Below are 19,843 nucleotides of genomic sequence, written 5' to 3'. Positions count from 1 at the left end.
GATTTCTAAACATATTCTGTAACAACACACTCAAAGCCATGAGGACTTACTACAAGGAAAGGAATTACAAACAATGAAAAAGATTTCTAAAGCAGTAAGTAGACAGAGTAGCAAGATGAATTTAAACTCTGTTAAGTGGCATAAAAGGTATATGCAAACATTGGATTGGATACTGTCAATAAAATCAAAACCCTTTCAAAAACGTTCCAGAAAGTGTTTGGGTGATTAAGTCTGTGATTAAATGGAAGGGAGTGCAGCTATTTGGAATAAAAGAGACTCCTTTGCAGGTTCAGTTTGTTTCAAAATAAGGAAACAAATGCTCAAACTCTGTGAGATTAAATATAAAAACAAAGCAAATAAAAAATATCTGAAGACTAAAAGACTAAAAACAATCTTTCCTAATCCATAAGTAGTACAATCAATAGCAACACACAGCTCAGAGGAGACACATCACAGGGGCACTCCATAATTCTCCTTTTGCATCCCTGCTCTCCTTGGATAAAATGCTGCAGCTTTATAGGCACAGGGAAAGTTCTGTCCTAGCACAAAGCATCAGCAGAAAGAATTAGTTACAAAGCTTCTAAGTGAGCAGTAACAAAATACAGGGCTAAAAAAAAATATTTCAGGGTAAATGACTATGAATAGCTTAGTTATTTCTTGTCTAAAACCCCTTTAGTCCCAGAGGACTTGAATGCAGCCTGAGATCTGGTGTTTGAAGGAGTGCAGGGGAGGTCACTGAAGTTCATGAAACCTCTGTGGGCCCACCCCAATGTTTACACTGCAGCAGCAGGTAGGAACAGCTACAAAGAGCAGGAACAATGAGCTAAGTGTGAGCAACAAGCATGGGGAACAGACAAGGTGGGTTTAATAAAGTGGGGTCACGTCTCACATACGTGAAATGCTTTGGAGGATTCAACTCCACACCCTCTATTCACATGCTTGCTTGCTGATGTAATTTTCATGGATTTCCAGAAGACTTTGATAAGGTTCCTTTGCCAAAAGGCCTCTAAACACCTACCCTTGACAGAGGATGCACAGGAGCAGGGAAGGGAGCAAATGTTAAATTCTCCACATGAAAGTTGCTCATGAAGAGGAGATTTAGGCCTTTGGTTATTACTATCTGTGAGTCCTTCAGTAACACCCAAAGCTGCTGCCCCAGCATTGCTTGGTGGTCCTGAAGGGAGTAATTAGTTGGGAAATTGGAGTTTGAGTAACTCAAACACAGCCACGTGGCAAGCAGCACACCTGGCTGTGGTTTCACAGGAGAGCAGAAGCAACAACTCCATCAATCTGGAATAAGAAGGTCACTGCCAGAGGCTAGAAAGAAAGTGCAGCCCTCACAGGAGCCCCAAAGCTGCTGGGTCAGACACAGCCAGGCACGGCAGCACTGCAGGCTCCCACAAGGGCTGAGCCCCAGGGCCCAGAGCAGCTGGGCACAGCCTGGAGTGAGAGAGACAAACCTTCAGTGCAGAAAGAAGCCACAGCCTCACCCAAGGGCCAGGCAGGAGGGAAGTGCCCCCCAATAAACACAGCCCCCAGGGAAAGGACATGAAAGAACAGGAAGCTTCACACTCAGCAATGACTCACACACAAAATTACCCACCAGAAAAAGCTCCTTTCATTCTCATAGGAGCCCAGCTTCCATCCACTGCCTCTGAGACAGACAAAACACAACACTCAGGACCATCCTTTCCTCCTCTTTATTCACAAATCTTTAGGATGAGGAAAGGGCACCTGGGGAAAAAGCAGATTTGTATTTTCTTCTTCCTTTTTCTCAAAAAGAAATTCAAATGTCCTGGGAGAAGGGGAGAGGATCCAGGGAAGAAAAGATTTTCCAGATTCATATGAAAAGCACTCCAGTAGCATGAACACAATGATGAAAATAAAGATTTTAAAAAAAGTTTAACTGGCACCCATTTGACTTAATATATAAAAAAAGAATTATCTTCTGCCTTCCTTCTTCTGGCCTTTCAGTTATTTATTTGCTTCTGTTCTGAAAGCATTTGCTTTGTTTTTCCACATTTCTTCCATTCTTCTGGTACTATTGTGTCCTGGAAAGAAAAATAAAAAAATATTAACTCTTCCAGGCAACAAAGCACTGGCCTGTACAGTACAAGTGTCCCCAGACCCCTCATTCTCTCTCAAAAGCAGCTTGTTGGACAAAATTCCCCAAAGCAGCTTATTTGAGTGATAAACCAGCACTGCTCTGGGATGGGGGATGGAATTCAGGGAGCATGGAAATGGTCAGAGAAAATGAAGATTAATTTCTGGTGCAAAAGGCATGAAGGTGCCTATTAAATTAGAGAACTGAACAAAGAAAAAACAACCCAGGCTGAAGGCAAAACCTGCAAGTACCTTAACTCCTCCTTTTATCAGGGCTGATCCATCTGCTGGCAATTGTTGGTCCATGTTAACACAGAGATCTTCATCTCCCCAGGAAGATCAGGGATGGTTAGCACAGCAAACCCAACCTTTTGAGGTCCTTCTGCCTTCCATGATGCCACACATAGCATGACACTCTTAACTGACACAGCTGGGGCATCAGAAAACTCAGCAGTGAGGAAAAAGGTTTGGGACTGCACATGGCAGCAAAATCTAAATTAGGGTTTGTGGGTATTAAGTTATTTGCAAGATCTTAGGGCCACAGACAGCTCTGAGGCAAAGCTGAGGGACTTGGGGATGCTCAGCCTGGAAAAGACCCAAGGGAGGCCTCACTGTGGCCATGCAGGACTTGAAGGGTTTATGAAAAGGAGTGAGAGGGATGTTTTATAGAGCCAGATAGGGCAGTGGTATTAAACTGAAAGAGGGCAGGTTTAGATTAGATGTTAGGAAGAATTTTCAAACTCAGAATGTGGTGAGGCACTGGCACAGGTTGCCCAGAGAAGCAGTTGTTGCCCCATGTCTGGAATTTGTTAAAGGCCAGGGTGGATGTGGCCCTAAGCAACCTCGTCTAGTGGATGGTGTCCCTGCCCATGGCAGGGGGTTGGAACTGGAGGGCTTTAAGATCCCTTCCAACCCAAACCAGTCTGTGATTCCATGATCCTCTAGGATTACTTACAGCCCATAAGGAATGAAGGAGTTAAAATACCAGGCTGAGGAACAGGAAACATGCAGGCTGTGGAGAACACACTCATGAGGCACTTGGGAACAGGCCACTAAAAAGCTGCAAACCACTGGCCCAAAGTGATGCTAAAGAGAAGCATCCAGGAACCTGAACAGCAAACACAGCAGTCAAAAGGACAAGGCACAGCCACCTCCAGTTCCTCTCCAATAACTTGCTGTGGCTTGTTCTGTGCTCAGGTACTTCAAAACACTCCAGGGAGAGAAAAGACAGCAAAGGGCGTTTTTCTGAGGGACATGATGCCAAATTTTCCACAGGCAAAAACTGCAGACAGGAGCACAGTGCACACCTTTTGTGTGGCACAACCTCCCAGTGCTGGTTTTGATTTGCACCACGAAAACTGGGTTCCATTCAACTGCCCAGTGCCTGGAGCACTGACAGTGGATGTGAGGGGAAGCAGATGCTCAGATGTACCTGTGCAGCACATTGTCCAGTGATTTGTGTCATCACAGGACCCATGCCACAAACTCTTCCTCTGCCCCACCACAAACCAGTGCACTGAGCAAGGAATGAAGCCCTCATGCACACACACTCAGAACTGGGCAGTCCTGCCCCCACACCACAGTGCACAGAGCAAACTGGGACCTTACCTTTGGCAAACTGGGACCTTACCTTTGGGAATGAAAGGACATAAAGGGCTTTCTGCTGGCAAAGGGCAATGGAGAGCCAGCACATGACTGTATGGAATGGAGGGGGCTGGGAGCTGCTGCTGCCTGAGCCATCATGGCAGTCCATCAATTCAGTCTAATGGGAGGGTGACCCAGGACTGGGTCGTGCTCTCAGCTGAGAGAGGTGGTGCTGACCTGGCTCTGCTGCACAGAGCCCTCACCAGCCCAAATGAGGATGCAATTCAGCAGGCAGAGTGCCTGGCAGCTGCACAGAATGCTGCAGGTGGGGACAGGGAGTACCAGCAGCAGGGTGGGAACAGCCCCAGAGTCAGCCACTTTCACCATGGTCTCCTCCAGCTGACATTGCCAATAATTTATTTACAGGACCAATAATATTGTATTATTTCATCACCTGAGAGCTGCTTGATGCCCACAACAGCATACTTACATGTGCACATATCACCACACAGACTTCAGATAATTCAGGAAATCACACAAATGCAATTTAGTCTCAGAGAACATGTTCTGCTAATATGCCCAACCCAGCTGCAGCCAGGGCACCCAAGGACTGATTTAAAGCCCACTAAGCAATGCTGGGGGAAGCAGCTTCAGCTCACATAATTTTTTTGGTCAAAGGAGTGAGTGATGAGGTGAAATGAAACAGGCAGCATGGCCAGGGAAAGGCAAAATGCAAAAAGGCCCTTACTTCCTGAAGAGCTGGTCACTAGCAAACCCCCTTTTACCGCAGCGTTCTATACTTTGCCAACCTACTGCTCTGCTCTGCAGCGATCCTGCCAAAAGGAGAGAGGGAAAAGGTTCAGAGAAGACAGCAAGGAAGAAAGCAGCCCTGTTCCAGCAGCCAGACCCTGTGACAGAAATGCAAAAAGCAAAACCAGGCCTTCTGGTAACTTCTGTAACAAGCTGGTTTATAGAGCCAGCTCCCTTCTCACGCTGCTGTTGGCCTCCACAGCTTGGCCTCAAAGTGCAATCTGCTTAATTGTCACTGCACTCCAGCATCTGAGACAGGCAGGCACTGCCTTCACAAGAAGATGTCTTTTTGAACTTTAAAGTCATGTACAAAGGGTTTAACTTTAGCCTCAGAGAGAAGTTTTACTTTCAAATTTGCCATTGTAGTTGCAGCTTCGTGTCATTTCCAGCGAAAACGCACACGTACACCCCCTGCAGTGGTTTGAAGCAGGAACCAACCACCTGCATTCATGTGCTAACAGAAGCCCTGGTTCAGCCAAGACACTCAGGAATTTGCTTCATTGTATTATTTTCCCCCAAATCTGTATCCTAGGCAATCTGCACTTAATAACAATGTCTCATTACTCATTATTAAATGACATAACAGTCCCAGGGGCAACCAAATTGCCATAGGAAGTTATGTTAACACAATAAAATGCCAGTGGAGAGAGAGCTGGACATCTGAGGGAGCAAGGCTGAGAAAGCTGAGAGGACAGTATGAAAATGGTTAATTACATTAATCATCCTCCTTGACACAGCCATCAATGTAGAGATGTTTTAAAGAAAATAAATCAATGCAACCCTCCTGAAAATTATATTCTTATGTTTTTTTTTTTTACAGCTCTTGTCCTGGTTTTAATAGAATGTAATCAAAAAGATGAGACCCCAGGGATATCTATCCAGGTAGGTATCCAATAGCTCAAAAAGGGGAAAGTAAGCAAAGCACAGGTGTGATGGCAAAGCAGGTCAGTAAATCATCTTCAAAGTCAAATGCTACATTAGTACAAAAGCTTAAGTCCCACATGGAAACTGTGTGTGGCAGAAGTGAAGGACAGGGAATGGTGTGACCTCTAACAAGGCACTGCAGTGGCAGCAAACTGATGCCTGCCCACACAGGGCAGTCCCCAGACCTTGTGTGGCAGAATACACAAGTGTGCAGAATGAATCCAATCCAGTACAGAAAGGAATGCTGTATCCCTAATATGTAGCAGAATTTTCCCTGGGTTTGCCAATGTTTGTTGCCTCTTGTCTGATGCTGCACAGCTGATAAGCAGCTGCTCCCTTTTCCCTACAACCACCCCTTAGCTATAGGAACACAGCAGTAATTTATTCCCACCTTACCTTCCTCCTCTTAAAACCTTCATCACAAGCAGAGCTCCCAAACAGTTGGGCCTCCTCTACATTTATAGAGGCTTCCGTAATCTAACACTATTCTAAGAGCTTCCTTCAGCACATGGCCAGTTCTCTGTGCAGGAGCTGCTCCCTGGGCACAGCCCCTCACTGCCCTGCCCACATCAAGGGGCAGGGAATGGGGCTGAGCAGCCCAGCCCCACACACAAGGTCCAAGAGGCCAAAGCAGTGACACACAGCAGCACCCTGTCACCTCCTCCCCACTGATGTTAAAGCTCTGTGCCCCCCTTACCTCTTCACAGCTTTCTGAGCCAGCATCCTGTTGCCTGCCAGGAATGTGATGCCACCCAAAATGGCCAAGTACTTCAGAGTCTGGAACATGTTGAGCTGAGTCCAGTACACATACATGAGTCCCAACATTGCTGGGGAAAAAACAGACAGCCCACGGCTGAAACTGCATTTCAAAGACCAACATTTGTCATCCTCAGAACAACTGTGCTGCCAGGCCTAAGCATTTGGTTCCTATCCCATCTCTGAAGCTCTGAATGGCAGCTCTAAAGACCACACATTATTGCCAGGGAATGAAGACATCTGGGTTCCCATTCTGGAGTGAAAATGTGACACTGACAGCTTGCAACCAACTCTCCTGTGGCAGAATTATGGACTATTATAGACATTAAGGGCTATTAAAAAGAGGAGGATAGTCTGGATTTCAATAGGAGATATTAACCTCACACATCTGTAAGGGCTTACAGCTTTATAAAGTTTCCAAGTAACCTGACTTGGACTGAGAAACAAAGGGACATTTGGAAATCAATTCAATGTTCTCCCAACCTGCTATGTTTCTGAAATTCTACCAAGACAGTAAATAACTGTGTAACCAAGGACACAATAAAATGGATGAAAAAATTTGGTTCAGCCAAAGAACCAGAAGTGCTTTTATGGGAAGAGCTTTTAAGAAAAGATGTAGCTTTTCACTGTTGAGAGTCCTGCAGGTCCCAATCCCCACAGAACTTCCCTACTCTCAGAGGATAAACATGCAATAAAGTGTGACCTCTGGAAATAAGAAGTTCTATTAAGTACAGATAAATGGAGTGAGAGAGGGGCCTGGATAATGATGGCTGTTATAAGCTGATGGCCAAAACAGGTTTATCACCATATTAACAATCATGAAAAGCAGGAAGGCAGATGGAAACAAGAGAACAAGTGTTATGCTGTTATGTCATTAGAGTTAATAGACCACGAGCCCATTAACCACATGCTCTCATCTCTAACTCCCAGGTGAGGAGGTCAAACACACACAAAGCCTCTGACACTTACCAGCATGTCCCAAGTGGAAAACAATGGTGCTGGGAGCAAAGCTGAAGTTGGAGATGTTGGCACCTATCTTGATCCACTAAAAAGGAAAAGAAACAAAATTGGAGTTAAACAGCCTGGTAAACACCAGCTTTTATTTTAAGATTCAACTTCTTTCAGGCATGTTTAAGATCTTCAGTGAATCCAGTGTATTCTCTAGAGAAGCACTTGTTAATTACTGCAAGAGGAGATAGGAGTAATTTTGCTAAAGGCAGCCTTGTTGAGCTCCTTCAGTAGAAATGTCTCCTGTTACTTCTGACTGCCCCAATGCAGTTCCCCAAATATCTTAAACTGATGAGAGAAAACTGCTCCAAATTTAAATAGTGAAAAAGAAAGATATTGCTATTTCTACGCAGATGAATTAATTTTCATTAAAATAATTTTTAAAAAGGGTAACGCTCTCATTTTGGACTCATCCAAAGAACAGCTATAGACACAAGACATTTGCTCATAGTAACACTTAGGAGTTTTTGACTATAAAAGATAAAGGCATTAAGGGTGGAAAAGAGGAGCAGCAACAATGAGTTTTTTTATTAAAGTGTCACAACCTTGTATATTGTGAACTCCACAGACCAGAGGACATGACTGCCTGAATGCCAGCTTTCACTGAGATTGGCTAATGGGAAATTAGTGTTGGAACCAGTTTCATCTTCCAAAAAAGGAATAATTTAACTTGTCTCAGTGAGATTTTTATTGCATTAAGTTCAAAGCACTGACCTGATGATACAGTGAGCGAGTGGCAGGGGATGTTTCAACTACAGACACTCAAATGTCCACAAATGGGAATTCAATCTGACAGGATTAAGTAACACAGATTTTGTGATGGATTTATTATATGTGAAGCAGAATAACTGCCTTTTTCCTGTGGAAGTCTAAAGTTATTGCAACTTAATCTGCCCACTGTTATTCACCATCCCCAGCTGAAGCACACTGAAGAAACTCATCCAGCTACTTCAACTTGGCAGCAGTGTGATTCTGCTCTGACTATAACCTAAAAAACCAAACCAGACCAGTGCACTGACATCTGCTAGCTGTGACTCCAGCACTGCTGTGCCAGTCATGATTAACCAAAAGTTTTTGCAAGAAGTTGAGCTGTCCAACCTTCTCTGACTGGATGGGAAAAAGTGTTTGTTGTTCTTCTGTGACCCAGTTCACTCACCAAGATGAGCAGCAAAAGCAGTGGGGAGAGAACCAGTGCAGTGAAAGTGTTGGAGACCACTGTGGGAGGCCTCTTCTCAGGCTCCCTGAAGAGGTGCTGCAAACAAACAAAACCAACTCATGAGCAGCAGTGTTCCAACAGAGCAGCTCCTCTGCTCCCAAGCTGCAGCCTGGTGCTGTTCCCAGAGGTTCCTCTGGGTCAGAGCCATTCTCCTCAAGGGAAAGACTGGCTCTTTAACACACAGTGTCTATTCCAGTCTCTGCACATTTGATTTCTTGCACAGTTAACTTTTCCTTGCACTCACAGAAGCATTGGTTAGCTTGATATCAGCCCAGATGGCTGGAATGAAACAGAGACCTTTCTGTGGTGCTCACCTGCCCAAATTTTCATGTTTGGGTCTTTTCACTGACATCAGTTGCTTTCTCATAGCTAGAACACACAGCTTTTTTATTCATACACCAGAGAACTCCAGCAAATTTCTTTCCATCAAGCAGTAACTCTGGTCTTCCTTTAATTATATAATTTACAAATAAACTATGATGAGAACACAACACTAAGCCCTCATCTCCAAATATAATCTTGACTGTACCTGGATTTCAGGTTTGGGAACAAACAGGTTCTTGGACTGTACTGTGGATGGTGCATCCTCTTCTGGGAATGTGATCACAACATCAGCCTGAAATGAAATTGTGCAGCTTCATGCATTTAGATCTAAATGCATAAAACCTATTCCATTACTGTGCCCTATTTCTCTATTTAACAATCTACAATTTACATAATTTTTTAAGAGAAACTGAGAAAAAGACACCATAATTTTTAAGAAGCCACCTCTCCTAACAGGAGCAGTAATGTCATTCACCCATCATTAAGAGCTGGACTTATTTCCAGCAGAGAAAGAACAGAGAGGTTAAACCTTGAGAGCCTGCTGTGAAATTGCATCAAACCCATTCTGAAGCTTCTGCACCACATGATGAAATTAATGTTAATTTCTGTCTTCCTTTGATGTTTACTTAAAACTTGCAATGAACAACAAACCTCAGAGCCCACAAATGGCCTAAAGTATTCTGGTTCACTAAAAAGAGCAAAACATTTGAGCTTTTTGCTTTCCAAGCCTGTACCATGCCCTCCTGTCAGACTGTCAGTAATGACAAAACCACATCACCCACTTGCAGCTACATACCACATTCCAAAGGATTGGATTTTCCAGAGTGGCATCTCCAATGATCAGATAAAGAGTGTAGGTCCCAGAGGCAGAGTCAAATTCAGTCTTTCTTTCAGAGGTATCCAGTTCAAATTTGTACACATTCTTGCTGTCTGGCTCTGCAACAAACACCACCTCCTGGCCAGTCTTTTGGTTGTGAAGCCGAACAAAAGTCTGCAAGGAAGATTGGAACATTCAAGGACTTTTCTGACAGCAATTTACATTAAAAAAACCATCAGAAGTGTGCTTTTACAGTGCACTCAATCTGTGGAGTTAAATACAACACAATCCCAGAGCCAGGAGAGATTTCATTTAACAGACAAAACAAAGTGAATCTCCCAGCTAGTGAGATCAGTGATCTTCACAGTACATGTCAGAAACATAAGGCTTCTCAAAACCCATCAAATCTTTTCAAGAGCAACTGTCACTTCAGATGCTTCATGATGGAACATCTTGGTAACACAGCAATGACAAAAATTGTCCTAACCTGGTGAGGGATGAGTTCAGCTCCACTGTTCACATCTATCAGCTGGAAGGATAAAGCAAAGTTCTGATGGCTGTCAGCAGTGAATGAGCCCTTGGCTTTGGCTGGGTAAGCCACCCTAGGAGGGAAAAAACCACACAGAACTGAAGTGATTTTCCAACAGAAGGCCTGGAACAGAGAAACCAAGGCTCTAGTTTAGAGTCAGGGTTGCCCTTCCAGGATCACACACCCCAAGCTGTTTTACCTGGTTGTTTTTGGTGCAATGCTCTGATCCTTATCCACAGTAGAAAGATCTACATTAGTAATCCCCACTTCTGTGGAAACTTTTACTTTCAGCTGCAACAAAACACAAGAGAAAATCCTTCAGAGCACTCTACATACAGCAATTATGGCCAAGTTCACTGCAGATGCTTCCCCAAAGAGGGTCTTATGACTAAGCCCAAGTCAAAGATCTGCACAAAAGGATCTACAGGGATTTTCCTTCTGGCAAAGCTCCAGCAGCAGTCACTGACCCACCCCCTTCCTCTCTGCACAAGCAGCCAGCTCTGCAGACACCAACTTCTCAGGCATGCTGGAATTAGCTGCCTTGAGAGAGCTGTTTTGAATGAAACAGTCCAACTACCCAGACCCAGTTTTCCCTCTGAACTAGCAGAAGCCACTAGTAAAGATCACATCACATTTGATACAACTTCCCACTGCCTGTGCATGTGTCCTACTTTCTGGACAGCAATTTGAGACAAGAGGTCTGTGGACAGCAACAGTTCTGCCTCTGTTGGCTCCCAAAGCCCAAGAGGTTTCCGTTGACTTTATTACCAGCAGGCAATGCCAAAGCATTCCTGCAGACCTGCACTTTGTCCAGCCAGCTCTGCTGCAGTCACAGCACTCACCCCTCAGTGCAGGGCAGCCAATAAAGCCCTGCCATTTATCTCACTCCTCTGTGCTAAGTGCAGTATAAACCTCAAGCAAAGAAATTATTTCCTGCCCTTTCCCCAGCCCCAAACCACAGCCCATTCAGGCACTGATCCAAGTGGGTTTGACTGATTTCAATTCTTCTCTCAAACACAAGCAGTTACTGCAGTCTGTAGTTTTTAATTAGCACATTTGTTCTCACAGCTTACAAATGCTCCCTTAGAGAATTGAAGTCTCCTTGCCAAGACATTTTTCATCTTATACTACAATTTGTTATTACAGGTTTGCTCATGTGAGCCAGCCCCACACCCTCAGCCTGAAAAATAATTCATAGAGAACATGTAGGAAAAATATGTAAAAACATGAACCAAACTGTTCAGGTCAGACTTCAAACACAATCATCTTGGCAGTTCCTTTACAACAAAGAAGTGTAATTTAGGAGAGAGGCAACCCCAAAAATGGATCCATTAACATGCAGATGATTCAGGCTAACTTTAGCAAAGCCTTCATTTGTTCCAAAACAGGAGCAAAGAAAGATGGACTAAGAAATAATAATTTAAAAAAAGTTGTGTGGAGGCAACTCAGAGCTGCAGCACACAGCCCCCCCCCCCCAACTGCACAGTACACAAACATCTCTCAAATATTTTAATGCCAGGAAATGCAGTCTCTGCCTGAGTAATGACCCACTGGTTTAGCTCATTACTGTCAAAACCATGGTGCATTAAGGACAATTAATGCTAATAACAGTAAGGAAAAAAGCAGCTCCCCAGCAGTCCTCCCCCATAACAATGTGTCTTATTAGCAGCAGTTCCCACAAAGCTGCTGGAGCTCATACATTCCTGCCAGTGCCTCCCTGTGCCAGCCCCAGCTTAAGCAGGACAATCCAGCCCCTTCTGACACCCTGAGGGCCATTAGTGCTCCACTGACAGAGCCAATTTGACACTCAGAATAAAGGTCAGCTGTTGTGTCTTCCTCCACTTCAAGCTAAATATGTGGGAAGACTTGAAATGTCAATTGTTTCCTTAGATAGGTGATTGAGGGCAAAAATTAACCCTGGGAATGGACCTCTTTGGAGAAGAGCATTCTCAGCTGTTGACACTGGGGTGACTACATGAGCAATCAGAGAGGTCACATTCCTCTCACTGTAACAAACTTGAGGAATGGAAAACTCCAAATGTTTATATAAACTGCTCTTCAGAAAGGTGTGGTTTTTGCCACCAAAAAAGGGCTGTGTATGCATGAAAAGACTTCATCTGCTTTGGTCACTGCTTCTCCACTACAAAACCTTCACCACCTACACAGTTTGGAAATGCTCAAAGACTCCCTTGACTCTCTTGTAGGGCTCCAGAGCTTATACAAACAGACAACAACAAATGCTCAGCTTGCACACAGCAGGCAAACATCAGACAACTGACAGCCAAGCCTTGAGATTTATGGGCTCAACTCTGGAATGCTCTGAAGAACAAACACTGGAAATCATTTCTGCATATTGACTTAGGGCTGCCATATGAACACCTCCCCTGTTACCCTTTGCTCATACGCTGTCAGATCAGCATCTAAGTGATAAGACAGGTTTGAAATTTACACAAATCCCTCTTGATCATGTTTTAATCTGGTTACTGGCCATAATCCTGAGTCAAAATCCAATGCATTATAGAAAAGCATGTGACAGAAATTCCATACAACTGGCAACATCTTTCACAAGTATAAATAAAAAGCTGTTTCAGTGAATAGGTAAAGAATGGAAATACATCAAAGAGCACACTCACCTCCACTTTATTAGCAATAAATTGCTTATCTCCATCTACACTGATAGAGAAATCATAATATCCACTAGCAGGTTTCACATTCATGAAGTTCAGCTCAAAGAAATCTCTGTAACAAAAAAACCCAAGGTGTCAACAAGTCTCCAAATATGGTACATTAAACAGGTAAACAAACACAGCATAAAACTAGCACTGCTAAGTGCAGCAGTAAAAGAATTCTTCAAAGTTGGCCAAAGTCAAAGAAACATTGGAATTTCCCACTCCCAGTCAAAAGAAAAAACAACAGAAATTCACCATCACCACCAAATGTGGTCAGTAATTCTACACTAACAAAACACAACCACAGCATTTTGAGTTTTCTACCACAAAAAGATTTCTCTGGTGGAAAAATATTTTTGGAAAATAAGTCTAACATTGCTTAAAAAACACCTATTTGCCTTACTCTAAAAATAATCTTATTTTCTTACCCAGAGAGAGTAAATGGTAGCTGTTGAAGGACAGTGGCTTTGCTGGACACAGACTTGGCTTGATCCAGCTTTACAGAAACTTGAGTCAGGAGCTGGGACATAACATTGGTCACTTGAAGCTATGAGAGAAAAATCAGCATTTCTGTGAGACTTGGCCCAGAACGAATGCAGGAGCACAGATAACTCAGTGTTACACACCCAGAGCTCTCCCCTGCTCAGCATCCCAGCCTCCCTGGCTCTTTCTAACACAAGAGGGAAGGTGAAGAGCTGACTTCCACACCATGCCTTCTTGGTAAGCTGAGGTTCCTAAGAATCACTTCACAAAAACCATGCAATCCCACATTTGCTGGAGCCTCAACCACAGAGCTAAAAGTGAAAGACAGCTTACACTTCTGTCAGCCCAGAGCCACAGCAGCACAGCCTGAGCCAAGCTGTGGGGCTAAGGCTTACCCTGAGCAGGGGCTGGTGATGAGACACAGCTGCAGGGCCATCAGGGACAATGACGATGGGCAGGTGGAAGCGGTTCTGGGACAGGGCGCCTGCAGCACGAGCAATGCTGAAAGCCTCTGACAGAGTCTCAAAGTTCTTCTTGCTAAAAATGGCATTCATCAGCTGGATAACCTGATCCTGAAAGAGGAAAAGCCAACCACATATAAGCACCAGCAGCTTCCCACAACATTGCAAACTGGCTGAGTATTATGTTATTAATGAAAACATCATTCATAAAAGACTGTTTAATTTTCCATTTGCTTTAAAACCAGTTCAAATTATGAGGCAACCCAAAAGTTATCTACCTTTGGAATTTCATGTGCATTCTTATTCTTGGCTGGGAGGCTCCAACCACAATGGCTGGAAGTGTATCAAGAACTTGGAAAAGCAGAAAATAGATCCACCTCTGCAAATGATGTGTTTCAGAGTAAAAAGATGTCATCAGCTCAACTACCCAGACTGCATGTGGCTGCAAAAAGACAAATTGGCTGCAAGAGCTGCACAAAAGTCCTCATACAGAGGAGCAGAACCAGGCTTGGTATCCTGGCTGGGAAATCCATGGAACAAAGCACCCCAGTGGCTCTGGAAGGAGCCAGCTCAGGTCCAGGCAGGCTTATCCCCTGAGGCTCAGCAGTGTCCTCAGGCTAAGAGGATTAGCTTTAAAGCAGTACCACCAGGAGCACAGAGCCAGCTCTGCCTCTGGGATGTGCCAAAGCTCATTTGTTCTCCCCAAAGCAGGAGTGGGACAGCATCCCCCAGCTGGCTTTGCAGGCTGACTCAGCAGGGTTAGGGCATCTGCACCACTCTCTGCAGATTATTTCTTACCCCTCATTATTCAGCTTCTTCCATCCCTCCCTGCTAGTCTGGAAAACAGAGGGATTGGCTACCTGGACTTTGATCCAAACCAAGGATTTTGGGCTAAACCCTAATGAGAATGAGTACAATCAAAGACAATCCCAAATAAAGCAATAAAGATACAACTTAGTGACCTGCAAAGAACACTTCTAAATGAAATTCACTGCATATCAAATTTTCACTTTTCTGCTTTGTACCAGTGAACACCAAACAATATCACAACTAGAGAAAGCATCCAGACAAATGCTACAAAACTCCTGCACAGTGCAAATCCTGCAGTGCTTTTCATGTCTGTGGAGGGCACGGCACTGCTCCAGACCTTAATCAGCAACTGACACTCTCACTGAACTTGTGGGGGGGGAAAAAAAAGGGAGTTATTTTTTACAAACACTACATGTTATTTTTTATAGCCAGTTTTGTGGCATTCCAAAGGCACTCTCACTATTCAACAGAGATAAAGCCTCATGCCCCAACAGCAACACTTCTGACAGCACAATTCTGAAAATAACGAAACAATTTTCCTTAATTGGTCTTTTTTTAAAGCATCATTTGGACGCTGACAGTTTGAATTGCACGTGGCAGAATCACCACCTCAAAAATGACATTAAAATTACTTTGCATTAATGTGTTTGGCAGCAGTGTGGAAAAGAGCCAGGACTGAACTCAGATGTCTTTCACTGGCTTCTGCCTTAACCCTGCCACTCTGGCTGCTGCTTTAGGGAGCTGCCATTCTCACTCCAAAGTACATCTAACTCCATTAACTTGTAAGGGAAAAAAAGAAATCAAGTGGATAGCTTGCAGTAATGACTTCTGGCTTAACCAAGATCAAAAGAAATTTCCAGCAGTCTTTCATCTTAGACAATAAGTTTTTTCATCTGGATTTCTGCAGGCACAAGGTAATGTTGTCTCTCTTTTGGGCACCCCAAACTGGGGTGCCTGCACTTCCTCACAGATAAATAACATTTGCAAAACACCTTGAAATGCTGGAAAGTGCTGCAAGTGCCAAATACCAGAACAAACTCTGAAACAAGGGTTTTTTTCAACACCACGTCTCAATAAACAAAGAAAAACTAAGCTTCACTTGCAATTTCCTTCTGTACACTTGAAAAAGGAAAAAAACCCAACCAATCCAGCCTGTGATCTTTAAGTTGGAATTTCCTCTTAGATTCTATTTCCTAGCATTCCCTCCATAATGTCCCTTTTCACTGAGTGTGCTCAGCACTTTTTGCAGTAGGAATTCCACCCAGTTACACCAGGCTCTGGCACTGCACCCCAGGGACTGAGCAGATCCTTTCTGGGAGCTGGAGTGTGCAAGGAAGGAAAGGGCAGGTACACACCTCCTTTATTGCTGGCTCTGTACCCACATGGTCTGACAGCTTATAGGCAGCAGCAACAAACAGGGCAGTAGTCTCAATTCCTTCTTCAAACTGCAGGTAAACTCCACCCAGGTCATCCAAGCGAGCCACAAGATCCTGACAGAGAGAGTTATTAAAATTTCAATTGTATTCTAGAGGATCCACAGGAGTGAACTCTCCTGATAGCTCTTTAATCAAGAATTATCTGTACGGGATCAATGATATTTTTTGTAACAGTTATTTAGAAACAGGAAGAAAGAAAATCCTCCAGCCTTTAGTGGATTTAATTATATGTAAATGTCAGGATTGTGTATTTTTTAGTCCACTGTGAAACAGATAAAAGTCCAAGGAATTATCTGTTTGAAAGCCAAGCCACATCATGCAGGCAGACAATTAGCCAGGCTGGTTTTTCATTTTGTTTTTTCACATTAATGCATCTTTTAGTTCTAAAGCAATCTAGCAAATGTGTGAGTAATTAGAGAGCACAGTGTGTTCCTACCTCAATCTCCTCAACAATGCTACTTAGGTCTGCCTGCTGGGACAGGTGAGATGCCGTCTCCAAAGCCTGGATGGTTCTTCAACAAGAACAAACAAAACCAAACAAGTGTTGATTACTCCTTTCTTAAAAGCCAAACATCATTTAAATCAAAGCAACTGCATTTTCTATTCTGAATGAAGTGTAAAACAGCTGTTCCTGCCTTCAGTTCACTCAAGAGAATGAATCTGAAGTGATTTAGTGTGAACTTAGCATTCATTACAGAGTGTCACTTCAGCTGCATCAGAGCTGCAAGGACTCAAAGACAGAGCAGAGAACAAACTGATCCCTGCAGAGCACAGATCCCAGATTTGCCTCTGAGGCTTCCAGGAATCCACTTTTTAGTCAGCAAAAAAAAAAGTTTTAAAGTTTCCCTTTCTTCCCCAGCCTTTAAGGGACATTCTGTTCTCTTGTTTCAGAGTGAAACAAATTTTTTTGGTGATAAATGCCAAGATTCCTTCAGCTCACTGGCACATATTTTCCAGCTCACGCTGCAGGCACCCCAGACTACAAACAGGGCTGAGAAAGAGCATTAAGTCTGCTGCAACCATAAATAACACAATCATGGTTAGGTATAAAGTAAAAATTCTGTTATCAATCCTTTTAAGAGGAGGCTTTTTTGGGATACCATCCCTTTACTGACCATTATCCTTGAACTAAAGTGAATAAATAAGTTCATTTACAAAATCATATAAAAATAGCTCCAAAACTCAACCCCCCATATATTTTGTTGCCCTGAGAAACAATAATGAACTGGACAGCACCTACTCTAACACATCTATATTCCAAATATTAAGCAATAAAACAGTTTTTAATTCAAACCCCAGCAGCCTGGAGGGTAAACATGACTCCCTCCCGTGTGAGACTCACGCCAGCACGCTCTCCTCCTTGCTGAGCCGAGCACTGAGAGCACTCAGAGCTTCCTGGGATGCCAAGGGAAGGCCAAAGCCACTCAGGGCACCCACAGCGTGGAAGATCTGGGTGACTGAGGAATCCTCACTGACAGCTGCCAGCAGCAGCTCCCTGGTCTCATTTGAAATGGTGACCTGAGGAGGAGCACAGGGATCACAGTGATTCACACTTGAAAAAAAATGGTCTTCAAATCACCACTGATTCCCTCCTGCAGCAACACTAGATTGGTGAACTTCTATAAAATTCTGGGGAAAATCCTTTTGTCATTCATTACTTTTTAGTTTAATTGATTAAATCCTTAAGTTTTGCTGTCAACCATCAATTAGTCAGGATAATCCATTCAGAGGTACCCTGGTGACCTGCTACAGCTTTTCATGTGGCAGCACCTCACTGTGCAGTAGCCAGGGGTCCTGATGGCAGAGAGGGCTTGGGTAACCCCCCCAGCTCAGCAAGGGTGCTCTGCATCTGCATCCAGCACCAAACAATCTGTCACACACACAAAGAGCTTCTAATTGACACAGTGCTGAGGATTCTAACAAAATGTGCTGCCTTTCTTCTTTTTCTTCAATTAAAAAATATCCCCTCAGAATTACCCTGGACCAAATACTTGTGTTACATATTTACACTCTGCCTTGTGTGGAGCACACCCAAACATTTATTTACCTAAGGCACAACAGAGAACAAGCCACTAAAGGAAAATAAAAGTTATGCATAAAATAAACCAAGGAAAGATAACAAGGCCAGTATTTCCTTGTTGGTGTCTGTCTGCAGAACTCCACACTCACCTCACAGCCTGACAGGATTTGCATGGCCTGGGCAGCATAAAAGAGAGATTCAACACTGCTGGAGTCCACATGAGATTTGATGAACTTACAGGCAGCCTGTGCAGAAACAGAAGTTAAACCACTGAGAAGAGATTTAAATGATACTCTAAGCCAATTCCATGAACACTGTGCATTTTTATTCCCCCCAAATCCTACTCTGCCAAGTGCTGCACAGAAACAAGGGTGGCTCCTCCTAAAAGACATAAGGAAGACATAAGTTCCACTGCAACCATAATTCAAACCTAAATTGAGTATAATCATAAAGCCTATCAGAATTAAAGCCTAACTGGTGTATTTAGTAGGCCAAATCTTCCAGGATAAGAGAACAGATATTCTATAGGGCTGTATATCACACCATCATCAATGGATACAGAATTTCAAAGAGTGCAGAGAGAAAAGTGGAGCAAGCAGGTACAGCATAAAGGCAAGCAATGTCTGCTTGTTAATTTGTGTTGATGACAGCTGGATAGATGGATCACTGGGATGCATTTTAACCAGAAAATAACCAAGAATTTAACTGCTCCTGAATTCAGCACTTAAACTGAAACAAACTAATGGGAGCTCAGTTTAACAGTACAGTGCACTAAATGTGCCACAGGCAGGGAACTTATTCACCAGGCATTTAAACAAATTGATATCCACAGTAACATCACAGCGGGCCCTGAAGGCACCATTCACAGCAGTGAGTGCAAGCGAGCCAGGGCCACGTTAGTGCCCGCACAAAAATGCAATTTATCCAAATAATACATGACAGTCGCCAATTACCAGTGATACTCTGTTACTTACTAAGGATACAATGCTTTTATAAACGCTTTACATCTCCCTGCCCAAGCAGAGCTCTCTCTATAAACCCATATTATATTAATAATCCGTCATTCACTGCTATGCAACAGCCCCTCACACAGCAAAGCGGCCCCGGGCAGCGATACCCGGGCTCTGCCCCGCTCACCTTTTCGTCCGCCACCCTCACCCCGAGGCTGCTGAGCCCCACGATGGAGTAGAAGGCGGCGCGCACGTCCGTGAAGGGCCGCTCCAGCACCGCCCGCAGCCGCGCCAGGTCGCGGGCATCGAGACGATGACTGGGGACAAGGGCCTGGGCACAGGCGAGGAGAAGCAGGAAGCCGAGCGCCGCCTCCAGACGCAGCCGCGGGCCTGCGGAGAGATAACGGCGTTACCCCGCATCCCTCCATCCCCGCGGCACCGACACCGGCCCAACCCTGCCGCCCTCGCCTCACCCGGCGCCGCCATGATGCCGCTCCCTCCCGCGCCACGGCGCCGCTTCCGCCCCACGCCCCGCCCCGCCCGGAACGCGCCATCATGCCATGGGGGGGTGAGAGGGACGGTGTATGATGCGAGCGTCCCTCAGCTCCACTGCTGCTCGCTACGACAACGGAGAAACTGTGAACAAACGTGAAGCGAGATGGGCGGGCGAGGCAGCTGGGTGGGGCTGGCAGCGACGGGGCTGCCAGGCCACGGGAAGGAATGATCCCTCCCGGGTGGGAGAAGTGGTACAGGCCTCCCGGCGGGCCTCGGGGGCGGCCCCTGGCGGGGATGTGGGCAGCGCTGATTGGCCAGGGCGCCTTAAAGGGGCCGCGGCGGGACGGTGCCTGAGGGTTGTCATGTGTGGCAGGCTGTGACGGGCTGTCATGGCCCGGATTTCTCACAAGCGGCTGCGTGCAGCCGTGCCAGGCCGTGCCGTGCCCAG

The 19,843-nt window shown here is 44.7% G+C and overlaps 1 protein-coding gene across 2 annotated transcripts; it reads right to left on the bottom strand.

Annotated features, from left to right (window-relative positions):
- Nucleotides 1-1,685: 1,685 nt before the first annotated feature.
- On the bottom strand, nt 1,686-19,523 carry RPN2 (ribophorin II). Of its 2 annotated transcripts, XM_074553477.1 has the most exons (18): nt 19,374-19,523; nt 19,088-19,290; nt 18,100-18,195; nt 17,273-17,448; nt 16,367-16,442; nt 15,850-15,984; nt 13,619-13,795; nt 13,169-13,287; nt 12,705-12,810; nt 10,271-10,362; nt 10,030-10,144; nt 9,522-9,716; nt 8,931-9,017; nt 8,342-8,437; nt 7,147-7,222; nt 6,119-6,248; nt 4,436-4,520; nt 1,686-2,051 (listed from the first exon to the last, which is right to left on the bottom strand). In XM_074553477.1, the coding sequence occupies exons 1-17, from the start codon at nt 19,384-19,386 to the stop codon at nt 4,469-4,471; spliced, it is 1,944 nt and encodes a 647-aa protein (XP_074409578.1). In that variant the 5' UTR covers nt 19,387-19,523; the 3' UTR covers nt 1,686-2,051; nt 4,436-4,468. The 2 variants fall into 2 exon arrangements, with proteins under 2 accessions (XP_074409578.1, XP_074409579.1); XM_074553478.1 differs by lacking the exon at nt 4,436-4,520.
- Nucleotides 19,524-19,843: the final 320 nt, after the last annotated feature.

Source organism: Zonotrichia albicollis, chromosome 17, assembly GCF_047830755.1.
Source record: "Zonotrichia albicollis isolate bZonAlb1 chromosome 17, bZonAlb1.hap1, whole genome shotgun sequence".
NCBI classification, from domain to species: domain Eukaryota; kingdom Metazoa; phylum Chordata; class Aves; order Passeriformes; family Passerellidae; genus Zonotrichia; species Zonotrichia albicollis.
The sequence above is the reverse complement of the archived record's forward strand: the minus strand, read 5'-3'. Positions and strand labels throughout refer to the sequence as shown.